General features: G+C 37.5%; 2 protein-coding genes across 2 annotated transcripts; both read right to left on the bottom strand.

The window, feature by feature from the left end:
- Window positions 1-98: 98 nt before the first annotated feature.
- On the bottom strand, window positions 99-5,673 carry LOC111786812 (ferric reductase-like transmembrane component family protein). Its single transcript, XM_023667036.2, has 13 exons — window positions 5,263-5,673; window positions 5,036-5,201; window positions 4,798-4,960; window positions 3,883-4,695; window positions 3,720-3,815; window positions 3,510-3,625; window positions 3,316-3,418; window positions 1,996-2,087; window positions 1,760-1,919; window positions 1,530-1,667; window positions 1,312-1,440; window positions 455-533; window positions 99-372 (listed from the first exon to the last, which is right to left on the bottom strand). The coding sequence occupies exons 1-13, from the start codon at window positions 5,621-5,623 to the stop codon at window positions 263-265; spliced, it is 2,526 nt and encodes an 841-aa protein (XP_023522804.2). The 5' UTR covers window positions 5,624-5,673; the 3' UTR covers window positions 99-262.
- Window positions 5,674-7,415: 1,742 nt separating this feature from the next.
- Window positions 7,416-13,749, bottom strand: LOC111786706 (kinesin-like protein KIN-5D). The gene is made up of 23 exons (XM_023666939.2): window positions 13,423-13,749; window positions 12,848-13,050; window positions 12,631-12,760; window positions 12,143-12,298; window positions 11,572-12,048; window positions 11,371-11,468; window positions 11,132-11,288; window positions 10,944-11,013; window positions 10,720-10,796; window positions 10,577-10,630; window positions 10,405-10,485; window positions 10,195-10,306; window positions 9,942-10,028; window positions 9,672-9,847; window positions 9,437-9,598; window positions 9,248-9,355; window positions 9,004-9,162; window positions 8,836-8,919; window positions 8,553-8,758; window positions 8,358-8,459; window positions 8,168-8,277; window positions 7,938-8,089; window positions 7,416-7,836 (listed from the first exon to the last, which is right to left on the bottom strand). Exons 2-23 carry the CDS (start codon window positions 13,018-13,020, stop codon window positions 7,612-7,614), a joined length of 3,156 nt encoding a protein of 1,051 aa, XP_023522707.2. The 5' UTR covers window positions 13,021-13,050; window positions 13,423-13,749; the 3' UTR covers window positions 7,416-7,611.
- Between the last annotated feature and the right edge of the window lie 232 nt (window positions 13,750-13,981).

Genomic DNA, 13,981 nt, shown 5'->3' with positions numbered 1-13,981 from the left:
ATGGGTATAAGTGGTTACACGTTAAAATTAAAAAAAACAAAATTGTATGGAAGCAATTAAAAAAATTGAGACAAGAAATGGAAGACAGCGAAAACAAAGATGATGAAGCAGGCAATTGAATCCCTACCTTGAATATGAGCTAAACTCAAAAGTGTTTGTATTTTCTGTTTCTTTTTATGTACACAACATATGAATAACAAAGAAAATTCAGAAGTGAATCCTAATCTTTCTTCTACTCATATGATGTATTCAATGAATAGCTCTAGAAGTTCTCCTTGTGAAAGTGAAACCGAGTCGTCGAACTTAAACTAAATTCTTGGCATAGTTGCTTCAACGTTTGGGTCAGTGTAGCACTTCCACAATAAAACACACCTGCAAATCCAGACTACGATGCTATTAAATCATTTCTAGATCCAAATGTTTTAAAACTTTAGAAACGGTAACTTCTTATTACCTATACGCGAAGCCATGTGGTTACTTGCCATCTCCATGAACACCTTCCTCCAGTTTGGTCTAGCAAAATGCGTCCTTATCTGTTCATGTTACATCAAATATGTAATTTATAAAGTTTAAATAATATACTTAGAATTGGAGGAGAACGATTAATAACGTTAGGTTTGATTTAGATTTGATTTGTTTTCGATATGTCTTGTAACTCTATATAATAGCCAACCCAATTTCATTCTTCAATAACATGTGAGATTTCTATTACTTGTCATCTTTCCAGTTTTTTCTCTCCGTTCCTAATATTTTGTATCATAGTCATGCTCTAAACTTAGCCATGACAACTCTCTCTCTCTCTCTTACTAACATTTGGTATCAGAGTCATGCCCTAAAGTTAACCATGACAATAGAATCCTCAAATATCGAACAAAGATTGTGCATTTGGTACCAGAGCCATGCTCTAAAGTTAGCCATGACAATAGAATCCTCAAATATCGAACAAAGATTGTGAGCCTCGAAAGTGTAGTAAAAAAGTGACTAAAGTGTCGAACAAAGGGTGTACTTTGTTCGAGAGCTCCATAAGCCTCAGGGGAGGCTTATAGTGTACTTTGTTCGAAGGGAGGATTGTTGAAGATTATTGGGAGTGAGTCCCACATGGGCTAATTTAGGTAATGATCCTGAGTTTATAAGTAAATGAATACATCTCCATTGGCATGAGGCCTTTTGGGGAGCCCAGCTTATGCTCAAAGTGGACAATATCATACCATCATATCATTGTGGAGAGTCGTGATTCCTAACAAATACTTTATTTCAAAATATCAACCCGACTTTTGAAAGAATAGCTTTAGGGGACGAAGATAGTAATACCCGACTTTCGGAGAGAACATCAACTCCATTCCTAGCATGTTGAAGCTTTTGCACCATGGTTATAAGCGCAGACCTCACATCTCCTTCCTCATAAACACTTGTCAAGTAATTATGCATTTCTATTACTTGCTGCAAAATCCCATCAAACAATCTCATTCAGTTCAACAAATTATATGAACTTAATAATGAATCAAGAACAACAAAGCTTTCAAACTCACATTACGATCATACTCAGAGATATCATCCATAACGCCTTTGAACCACTCGAATGAGCCTTGTTCCCTTGTTATCCAATAGAAATATGTTCTTTCAGGCCCGCACCTACCGCTGCCTAAAGAGAGTTCGTGTACTGGTTCCTACAAAACATGAATGATTTGGGCTCTATATTTAATGTTTTATAGATATGAATACAAGTGGTTTGGAAGGCTTATGGTGTTGTTAAACTCACATCGTAATTGTGATTTGGCTTCATGGAATTTAGAACATCTTTTATAATGCTGATCATTGGAGTTGCGCCAATGCCAAGGCCAATAAGTAAGAGGATGTCGTATTTTTTGTAATCTTGTGCTGGAGCTCCATATGGGCCTTTGATTAGAATTCTTGGGTATCTGGAGATTGAAATGGTTGATGGGTTGAAGTAAGGGTGAGTATGAATGATGAGTAATGGGTATCAACTATGCTTACCTTTGTTGTGAATAGCCGTTGTCATCATATGCTTTTGTTTCCAATCTAACGAGATTTCCCTTTCTAGCTCTTGTGTTCTCAAGCTCGCAGACCTGCCATTTTCTTGTTTAGTGAGGTTGAATAACACAGTTTTGTAGTTTGTGGAGGGTTTTGTGAAGTGGGTTTTGTGTTGTTTTGTAAAGTGGGGTTGGATAATGGGATTCTCTGCTAACCACTCTCTCTAGAGGTGATCTGTGAGATCCCATATCAGTTGGTGGTAAAGGGAATGAAACATTTTTTTTTATAAGAGTGTGGAAACCTTTATCTGACAAACGCGTTTTAAAAACTTGAAGGGAAGCTCGGAAGGAAAAGTTCAAAGAGGACAATATTTGTTAGCGGTAAACTTGGGTTGTTACAAATGGTATTAGAGCTACCGGCAAGGATGCTGGGCCCTGAAAGAGGTGGATTGTGAGATCCCACATCGACTGAAGAAAGGAATGAGTGTCAATGAGGATCCTAGGCCCCAAGGAGGGGTGGATTATGACATTCCACATCGGTTCAAGAGGGGAACAAAACATTATTTATAAGGGTGTGGACACCTCTCCCTAGCATACGTGTTTTAAAAACCTTGAGGAGAACCCGGAAAGGAAAAGCCCAAAGAGAACAATATTTGCTAGCGGTGGGCTTGTGTTGTTACAAATGGTATCAAATCCAGACACTGGGTGGTGTGTCAGCAAGAACGCTGGGCCCTGAAACGGGGTGGATTGTGAGATCTCACATCGATTGGAGAGAAGGAGTGCCAGTGGGGACGCTAAGCCCTGAAAGGGGGTGGATTGTGAGATCACACATCGGTTGGAGAGGGGAACAAAACATTCCTTATAAGGGTGTGGGAACCTCTCCTTAACAAATGCGTTTTAAAAACTTGAGAGAAAGCCCAAAGAAGACAATATTAGCTAACGGTTGGCTTGGGTTATTACATATGGTAACAGAGCCAAACATTGGGCGGTGCACTAGCAAGGACGCTGGCCCCAAAGAGGGTGGATTGTGAGATCCCACATCAATGAGAGAGAGGAATGAGTGCTAGCAAGGACGTTGGGCTCCAAAGGGGGGCGGATTGTGAGATCCCACATTAGTTGAGAGGCGGGAACGAACTATTCTTTATAAGGGTATGAAAACCTCTTCCTAGCAGACGTGTTTTAAAAACCTTGAGAGGTATCCCAAAGAGGACAATATCTACTAGCGGTAGGCTTGAATGTTACCGGATCTTGTAAGTTTGTTTTTAAAACGACAAGCTGTTGTTCCTATATCATAGGATTCTACAGTTTATAAGGAGCAAATCACCTGTGCAAACCTGTTATGAAGCTCAGCAGTCCAGTCTCCAAGTGTTCTAATATGGCAACTTAAGTAATCATCTCCTGGTGCAGAAGTGATGGTGAAGGGATGCCTGAAACAAATGAGAGAGCCTAAAGCTTGAAGTTCTTAGCCAAATCAAAGCTGCAAGTTGCATATATGTATAGTAAAGATTAGATTATTACCACTCAAAACTTGATATATCTGGACACTTGACAAAGAAATACATCCCACTTTTATATCTAAATACTTGGGGTTTGGTCATGTAAATGGCAAGAACATTCCCTGTATATATCACTGCCTGGAACATTTGAAAACCCCATCATAAGCTTCATTTTCACATGGATATATTCACATACACAGACAGAGAGACAGACAGAGAGACAAAGATTTACCTTAATAACATCGACGTTATGCTTCAGCTCATTCACTGATGCTAGAAGTCTCTCGCTCGCATACAGAGACATTGGGAATACTAAATACATCCATGTCTACAAGCATTACGATAAAAGTTTAGAACAATATCTGGTAGTGGTGGACATTACAAGTAATACTTACCGTCTTCTTGTACCATTCCCGGGCTAAGAACAGGTAGTAGCCATGGATTATGCAGAGGATATAGGCCACAGCAAGCAAATGATGAGAATACCAAAAGGCATTGAAGCCAGCCAAATGGTGGAAAGGCCAAGGCAATTTAATAACATTCCTTCTGAATTTGTGGGTGGCCAAAATGTATGAAAAGATCATTATAATCAATATCAAAATCCCAGTAACCCCAGGTGTGCTTCTCACCAAATCTCTATAACTAGGCTGATGAAAGTTGAAATTAGGCCCAACATGTTTCATAAATTCAGCTCTTGGGCATGAAATTAGCCTTGGAAAATCACAGGATATGTGCATGAACACATGAAGAAAAGTCCCAATCACTATGCCAAATGCAATTGTCTTGTGGAAGTTTATATTGTCATCAAAAGGGAAGATTTTGCTTAGTGATGTGGACCTAAGTGTTGTGAGTGTACTCCTACAAACTGGCAATAAAATTAAAGCCATATTGAACTTGAGTGTCTCAGCTCCACCCTTTGCAACACAAAGACAATACCCCATGATTTTGAATGCCTTTGTTTGCTGGTATTGATTAAACTTCCAAACGAATAACGCGACGTTTATCGATAACCATAATACAATTACCCATATCCTCTTCCAATTGTCGTGGATGAACTCGGTCGTTCTCGACATCGCTCGACTCACCGGAGTTCTGTATTGTCTAGGAATCATGGCTCTTGTAAGAGTGGTAGTTTTCTTCGCTATGTTCTTGGTGTTGTCTTGATCAAACACCATAACTTCTCTTAATAGAGTTTCAAGTTGTGAGAGCTGAAAATACAGAGGATGATATGAAAAGGGTATGATTATTGTAAGTTTGAAGAAGAAGAAGAAGAAGAAGAAGAAGAAGAAGAAGAAGAAGAAGCCTTTTACCTCTATGTATCCAAGATGGTCAGGATCAAGCTCCTCCATGATCATAGATGCATAGTAAGCTGCTTGCTTTTTGAGATTTCCTAGCTTGTTGGCTGAGGCACTCAAAATGATCACCTCCTTTACTTCCCCCTCTGAAAGCTTCCCATCACCATTTTTGTCACACCTGAAGAACTATCTCAAAATTTAACGATGGAAAGAGCTTGGCAACAAGAACAGAATCAAGAACTGGTTGGCTTACATTTCAAAGAATATTTGTAGGCGAAAATCCATATCTTGGCTGGTTATGTCTTCCCAAAAGCCCTGTAATTCTTCAATTGTAATGCCATTTTGAGGACAGAGTTTTCTTCTCCTCACCAATGCGTCGAACAATTCGCCTGCAAAGTCCTTTGAATCTCCTCCCATTCCTGCAAATACAGAGTCATGGTACGAAGGCAATTAAGAAAAGGAATGGTATGAAGATGATACCAATGCAGGCTCCAAATTTGTCTCTGAAAAGCCTGTCGTTAATAGCATGTTGGTGGAATCGGCCCTCAATTGCCCTCCAAGCATCAGCTTCCTTGCCAGTGACAGAGCGATCTAGAAACCTCAAGCTCTTAAGCCCTCTTTCGGCTTTGGATTTCCTTCTCCCAAGCCTAATAGCAGGCCTGGAAATGCCGTCTTCTTCTGTCCTTTTGAAGCTTCCATTTCTTTCACCGCTCTCGATCATGCCCACTTCCACCATTGCATCAGTTTCCACAGGATCCAGAATCCATCTCGTTGGGTCCTCACCCATCTCGTTGTTGTTCATGTTGTTGTTGTTGTTGTTCATGTTGTTCATGTTGTTCATGTTCTTGGATTTGGATCCTTCCTTGTTTGTGTTTTTTTTTTTTTCTTTTTTGTTCTTAGATGGATGATTGGGAATGAAGAGAGGGAAGAAGTGGTGATTGAAAGTTCGTTTATTTCGTTGCCTCTCTTATATATAGAAACCTATTATAATTTCTTTTTGTGGAAGTACAATCTTTCCGTACATTTCGCCGCTTTGTTTGGGTCCTAAAATTTTCAACACAATCCACTCCTATAAAATATAAAATATAAAATATAAAATTGAGTTGTTTATCCCATCATTTATTCAAATTTGAATAAATTTTTGTTTTTAATAAAAGTGAAATGTTTGTTTATTTTTAAACATTTAATTAAAATTTACCAACCCAATTTTAAAAAAATTATTTTTTAAATATTTTAAAATTAATTTTAGGAGTTATCTTGTATACAATTATAGTATTGTTATTTCGAAATTAATAATAAATTTGGTTAGTTTGATTACCCAACTTAGTTTGAAGGAAATTCTTGAACCAATCCAATCTATAAAATTTTCATTTATTTGAATCTGACAATCTAATATAATAATTAATTTGTGACCAACAGATTAAAATTATTAAGAATATAACAATATGAATAAAATTAATAACAAATCCAGATCTAGACATGAACCGGAGAATAGACCGTCAGCTAGTTGTATATAACAACATGAATAATCTAGACATTGGCTGCACTAAAAAGCCGAGTACTCTACCATTGAGTTAGCAACCCAAAAATAAAAAAAGAAAATCTGTGTAGATACAATTGAAATCAAAATAACAAAAGAAATTAAATTGCACCATGTAATCAAAATATTCCAAATAAAAAAAACTTCTTATATCATACAAAAGTAACTTTTTGTATCACAGGAAATACAATGAGACCATCGTGTGCGTGAAAAGCAAAGGTCCTGAAACGGAGATAACTAGCTTCATTTATACACGATCGGATTATATTTGTTTGATACACTGTTGTCAATATGAATGTGAATAGTGAAAACTGTTTCCTTCAGGTGTTGCCTACTAAGCTCCCCCTCTTCGTGTGACTTATCCTTTCTCAATCAATCTTATACGAAGATTATTTCGTTTTAATACTTGCCCTCAAATCCTCTGACCATTCATCACCATAAGAATACAGGTCCTCGGCGCTATGCCGCGAATAGTTAGAATTATATCATCATGCAAAGAACTCCCCATATTAGAATTATATCATCATGCTAAGAACTCCACATAAGAAGGAAGGTTGTTCATATCATCATGCAAAGAACTCCCCATAAGAAGGAAGGCCGTTCATATCATCATGCAAAGAACTCCCCCATAAGAAAGAAGGCCGTTCATATCATCATGCAAATAACTCCCCATAAAAAAGGCATCTCTCATAGAAAGTGTTTTTCTTCTCCTCCCTTAAGCGAGCCTTCACATTAAGGCAAGCAAGAGGGGTACACCATCCAAAAAAGGAAAGGAAACAAAGCAAAAGCAAAAGAGAATTTAAGAGAAGCATATCTTGAAATTTGGACCATACAAAGTGGACAAAACAACAATCACCAGCAGTAGCGTTAGATCAACAAGTTTTCAGATATCATATCCAGATGAAGCTCCAAGACTTGTGCACAAAGAAACATCAGATTCAGTGTTGCCATCTTTCTCAAGCAACCTCACACAATAACAAAAACTCACCAATAAAAGGATCTCATCCTTACTAAATTCAAACCAAACACGAACAAGGACAACAATCAACTAAGCTAAGCTAATTCAAGTGGAAATAATAATGGATTCATCGAGGATGTGAAAATAGTAGTGATTATATTGGCAGAAAACCTGCCTCCAAAAGGTATAACTCTTTCATTTTCTTCTAAAAATGAAAAGAAGCAAAGAAAAAATTAACGAATCCCCTGAAAAAACATATATGAGCCTTTATATTTACATCCAAATTCAGTCTCTTCTCTATTATGTATGTTGTTTTAAACTGAAACTCTGCTTAATTTATTGCAGTTAGAGGAACTCTAGAATCTCTTACTGATTGTGCTGCTTCATGTGCTCCTGCTAAATGTTTTACATCTCCATTTGATTGCTTTGAATATTTCAAATCCCAAAATGACTTCAGAAGCTCATCGAAAGCTGGCGTTCTAAGTTCTTCGATGGATGTCATGCTTGGCAAGTTGAATGATCGCTTTCTTGGTGTCGAACAAGATGGTTCATCAACCTGTTGAGTAATTAAAATGGCAGAGGAATCATCAGTCAATATGATGTTAGTAACTAACTTAAATTACTATAAATGAATGTATGATGCGTTTATCTATCTACCGTGTATTCTGTCAGCAGACATGTTCCTGCATGATCAGTGATTTCTACTATCTTGTGGTAGTGGCCACCTTTCAAATCTCTTAACTCCTCACAACAAGGATTAATCATTGAATTGAGATTTCCACACGCTTCGTTGTCGAGTTCTAACGAATCTGCACAAACCACAAAATTCATATGTTTATATGTTTCTTTTAGATGTTATTATGCAATGAAGAATGCAGGATACTAACGATCAACAGATGAGAGGAGATTCTTGTTTGCATTATCAACATCTTCAAGAGCAGCGGATGCAGCCGAAGAAAACCGAGCAAGTAGCGCTTGATTGGATTCCATTCCATCCCTGATGGAAATAAGAATGTAATGACTGATCTTGAACAGATTATAACATTTATTTCTTTATATCAAAAGAGAAGTGTGTACCGAAAAATGGAATCCACAGAAGCAACACTGTTGTTTTCTAAACTGAGCAAGGATTCCTGAGCAGTTCTCCATTGTTGTGCACCCATTTTTGCCTTGTTCAAGCTAAACAGGTTTATATAATACCCTGTTAACTGGAGGGGCCAACCAAAAAAAGGTATTCGCAGGTGAAATTAGTTAGCTGAGTTAGGATCATACCAATTTTGAAGAACTTCTTCCATGTCTCTCTTCCCGTCTTCAACAACAGAAGTATTTTCGTGGTAGTGTGACTCTGTTTTCTCCAGGTGCAATGTCCATTCAGTTTTCACTGAAGAAGTACACTCCTGCATGGTGGACATTTCCTTCTGTAGCAAGTTGGTTCTACTTGTTGCACTCTCCCGCAGGTCAGTAATTGCTGTTTGAACCTAAGGAAATGAACAGTTAACCTTTAGACGCTAAAAAAATTGGGTCTAATCTCCTCAGGAACAAGGTAAGGAAATACCAATTGTTTCTTTCTCGCATTTGAACTTGCTAGCAACTCTGCCACTTTAGCCAACAGTTGTTTTTCTTCATTGGCAGCACACTCCTGCAGATTTCAAATGAACATTGAGCTCAATACAAGACTCCAGTAACTACTAAATCTGCCAAGCTTTTTGCAATCTGCAAGTACCTCAAATTTCTTTTCAAGTTCAGACAATTTTTGCTCGTTGACTGATTGTGCATCTTCCACAATGTGGGTAAGTTTCGACGCATGCATATCCAGAGTCTTTATGAAGTTTGAGGTAATTTTAGAAACTGAGCGTGTGGTTTCCACTGCTCTAGCATGTGCCTATATCAATGTCCAACAACAAGTCAAGCAGTTTATGAATTATCGTTAAGATTGTTGACATAAAAAAGTTGTATTGATAAAAAACCTGATGCTGCTTTTGAGCATATGCAGTCAGCTTCTCTTCCTGCTTGTGAAGGCTATTTTGAAGATCACTGAGCAACGCCTCAGCTTCCGAAGCAACACCATTGAAAAGCTGAGTCAACCAAAATTCAGCACAACCAGACGAGATAAAAAGAAAGTTCGTCGACCAAAAAGATTGTAATCAATTGCTTACGAGTTCAAGTGCAGATGAATGCTTTGAAACTTCAGAATTTATATCACCAAAGGTTGATTGAAAGTTTCCTTCAAGCTCTTCAGTTATACTGTTCAGAGCTTTAACTCGAGAACCATACGTTATTTTCAGATTCCCAATCCGTTCTCTAAGTTCTTCGGTAGCCTTCACAAGCAGAATGAAAATTATAGGAGAACGAAAATTTCAGCTTAAAAAAGAGTTCTTAGTTAAACCTTACCTTAGTCTTTGTTAAAACAAAAGATTGCATGTCTTCCTCCATGTCCCTTAGTTGCTGCTCTTGTTGGGTAACTGAAGTAGCTACAGTTTTATGCAATAACTCCAGCTGCTGAGTTAATTGAGATTGAAATTTCTGGACAAGTAATTTGTTTCTATCTTCAATTTTGTCCTTGCGCTCTGGATAGAACAGATGATGATCATCATAATCAATAGTTCTGGATAGAACTATATGAGAAAAAGAAAGGTAAGCTTCAAAGACACAATAACTAACCAATTTTGTCAAATAAACCCGACACATCTGATGCGGCATTTTCTAGCTCTGATCGCAGCTCAAATGCACGCTCAATAAGTGCTTTCTCTGTAGGGATTGACAAAGCACAACTATCAGAAATTTGTGTGGAAGCAAAATACACAAATGGAAAATATAAAGTCAGAATGAGGGGATAAGAAGTCCAAAATCTACAAAGCAAATAAAAAATTATACATAGAAAAAACTGCTAAAGGTCGGATGAAACATTTCTTACCAGACTTGAGAAGATTGATTATCAGAAATTCCTTTTCTTTAATTGTTGCATTTGCTTGGCGGTGTTTCTCCTCCAGATCAAAGAAAGCATGTTCAGTTTCTTCAAGCCTTTTCTGGAGTTACATACAACAACAGCTATAAGTATCTTTTTCCAAAGATGAGTAGAAAAAGGTGAGGAACAATTATATGATAGTCCTACACATGGATATACCTCTGTTCTATCTAATTTATCGCTTAATTCTTCTGATAGAAGTTGCTGAGAATCATAAAGCTCCTGAAGCTCCATTAATTGCTGCTCATAAGTAGAAGAAAACAATTAGAATACAAAATAAGCCATATGAATGGAATCTTCTGATATAAAATCTAGCTGTCTGCCCACGCACCTTGTCCTTGGATTCTGAATCAAGTTCCATTCGTTCTATTTTTTCAGCCATTGCCTGGAGTTGAAAATTATGAATATGATTTGATTAATATAAATAACACAGCAAATCTTTTTAACTAAAATCCTAAATAGTCCAAAATTAACCTTCTTCTCAGCTTCCTCATTAAGGTAACGATCACGTGGTATGTAGATTCCATTCTTCTCCCTTGCAGCATATACCTCTAGTATATAGAAGAGTATAGATTATTCTCAGATACTAAACGTCGAACAAAGGGAAAAAAACTGATGTTTTTTTCAACCATGAGAGGGAAAAAACATCATGAGAGAGAGAGAGAGAGAGTAGAGAAAGAGCTATGAGCAGCAAATACCTTGTTTAAGGCGATCAATTTCAGAATATAAATCCTTGATCAATGCAGATTTCATCATTTTCTGGTTAATCTGAATGATCATGGACCATTTAAAATAAGCATAAGAGGAAGGAAGGGAAAACAGTATGATGGATCGAACCAAAAGATGAACATAAACAACTGATAATGAGTGAGCTGAAGTAGTGAACCTCAGGTTTGTTCTTAATGTTTTTGGCACGGTGAGCATAGTCAAGTGTACTGAGTGTTTCTTCCAGACAGTGGATAGAGGGTGATATTGTAGCAATGATGCACGTCTTTGTTTTACCTCCCAAAGAATCCCTCAGTAATCTTGTTAATTTGCTATCCCTGATATTCAATCATTCCATCAACCCTGTTAACTTCATCATCTATTCTTTTATCAAAGACAAAATGAGAATATGATACTTACCTATATGGAACATGACCTGAGTGTTCTACCAGGGCATTGATGACACGCCCAAGTGTAAGTAAACTTTTGTTTATCTCCCCAGCTTCTCTTGCTCTCCCCTGCAAATGTAGTGAACTTAATCAAGTACTGGTGGAAAAACTTCTCAATGAAATTTTGTGTTATGAGTTCAAAAGAGCTACAATTGTGTTTAGTATACTGCACCTCTCGTGCACCAGAACGAGAAATATTCTCTGAGCCAGCAAGGTCCACAAGATTAAGCTTCCCACATTTGATCATCTCCTCACCCTCTGGAGTGCACTCTTTAATGTGAATGGTGATGGAAAATATGGAATGTGAGCGACTACTTTGTTTATTCAGAAGAGTCTCTGCTGTACGCCTCTTCGCCGACCCCCTTTCCAAGATTTTATATATCTCATTTGCAGTACAGACCATCTCTTCTTCCAAGCCTCTCACGAAAACACCTCCTTTCCCATCTTCCATGAGAGCGATTGGTTTCTTGGACTTATCATCAATAAATTTTGAAGTCTCTTCAGGGGCCAAAAGATCTGTAATCTCTTCATTATATAACTCCAGAAACGTAACCTTCATGTTATACTCTGCATTTTGGGCTTCCAAAATATCAAAAATTTGTTTGACAGCTCTAGGAATAACACCAGCATCACTTGGAAATTCTCCATTCTGAGATCAACAAGAAATTCAACTCGACAGTGAAATAGAAGAATTAACAAAAAAACATATGTTGGTATCAAGAAATTAAGGTGGGGCTGTCGACCTTTTTTCTTGCGCCACCTTCCATTGTGTATGTTTTCCCAGTTCCAGTTTGACCATATGCGAAGATAGTACAGTTATAACCCTCAAGAACTTCATACACAATAGGCGACACAGCCAGATCATACAATTCCCTTTGTTGAGATGCAGGGCCAAATACCTTCACCATAGAATCAAACATTAAGGGAAAGAAAATTAATATACATCATAGAATTTCCATTATCAGCTTCACACCCAAGAAAATTGAGCTAAATTAAGAATATGACCAGCAGAATGAGCAAACCCACTGATCAAATTGAGCTTAATTAAGAACATGACCAGCAGAATGAGCAAACCCATTGATCAAAATTGAGCTTAACTAAGAACACGACCAGCAGATTGAACAAACCCATTGATCAAAATTGCGGTTAATTAAGAACAGGACCAACAGAATAAGCAAACCCATTGATCAAAAAGAGATTGAAGGAAAAGGAAAAGGTGAGAACCAGAGACCTTATCAAATGCAAATGTTCTATCAATCTGCTTGTTGGCTATAGTCTGGATTGCAGAGACCTCTCTTCTACTTTCATGGCAGGAAATCACCACGGGAGTATGCAATCGCATTTCATCATCACTCAATGGCCTAAATAGGAAACATTTCCCAATTCAAATCTCCAAAAGAATAGAAAATTATAGCAATAAATCAATAGATTCCCCTCCAGTTAATCACCTGCAACGCACAATAACCTGCACATTAACGCCCTTTTCTTTATCATGCTTATTACTCGAATTAGAATCCCCCGATCGTAGATCTCGAGTTGCCTTGTCGTTCGAACGAGGAGTCTGAGACGGCGATATTGGCACTAATCCTCCTTTTCTTTGCTGTGATTGAGCTGACTCCATCTCAAAACAACCGTCCTTCGGATCTCAAGCCTTCCAGAAACCAGTAAGAACAAAGTCAGCAAATATCGAGTCTACCAAACACAAAATAATAATCCTATAAACCTTAAGAAACCCAGAACAACAAAATCGAGTTCTATTGCAATGCCGATAATTAAAAGTAGAGAAACCTAAATTTAAGCAGAATCCGAAGCCTCACTAACTAATTCAGCTCCACCTCCATCCGTTCAACTAAGCAATCTCAAACTCATACATTAACATTTACATTTACATTTACAATTACAATTAAAAAAGAGCAGAAATGAAAACACAATCACTGTAAGAAAGTACGCCGTAATAGGAAGTGCACAGTAAAAAAGATTACTCAAACAGAGGCAGACATAGGAAATGGATATGAATCTTAACTGGATCGAAAATGACGGAACGAACCCGGAAATCCTGTGATCGAATCAGAAAGAAGCGAGGAAGAAGGAGGAGAGAAAAGTAGAGTAAAGGAAGATGAAACAGAACACTAAAACACAGTGATTCAATGACCGGCCAAAGGAAGAGATGGTTAGAACACCCAAAAGAAGAAGATTCTGAATCAATGGCGATGATTATAGCAAGAAAAACTGAAGAACAGTGACTGACGATGAAGAAAATGGATTGGATTTGAAGAGAGAAGTTTAGAGAGAGAGAGAGATGCAAGAGATGTGAGGAAGAAGAAGATGGAGTCCGGATCAGTAGTTGGCTATGAAAATTATAAAATATTACGATATTAAATTTTTTTTTTTTTTTTTTAAAAAAGGAATTTGGAAATTTGGAAAATGAAAATTTAAAAGACGTTACGAGGAGTTTGAAACTCGGCAGACGGCCTTGGACGGTCCAGTTAACGGCGTTAAAATAATAAAAAAAATAAAAAATAAAAATAATGGTTCCGTTATGTAAAACCTACACCTTTCCTCCCGACCGTTATAAATGGACA

This window comes from Cucurbita pepo, chromosome 2, assembly GCF_057944985.1.
Source record: "Cucurbita pepo subsp. pepo isolate OVF chromosome 2, ASM5794498v1, whole genome shotgun sequence".
NCBI lineage: Eukaryota > Viridiplantae > Streptophyta > Magnoliopsida > Cucurbitales > Cucurbitaceae > Cucurbita > Cucurbita pepo.
The sequence above is the reverse complement of the archived record's forward strand: the minus strand, read 5'-3'. Positions and strand labels throughout refer to the sequence as shown.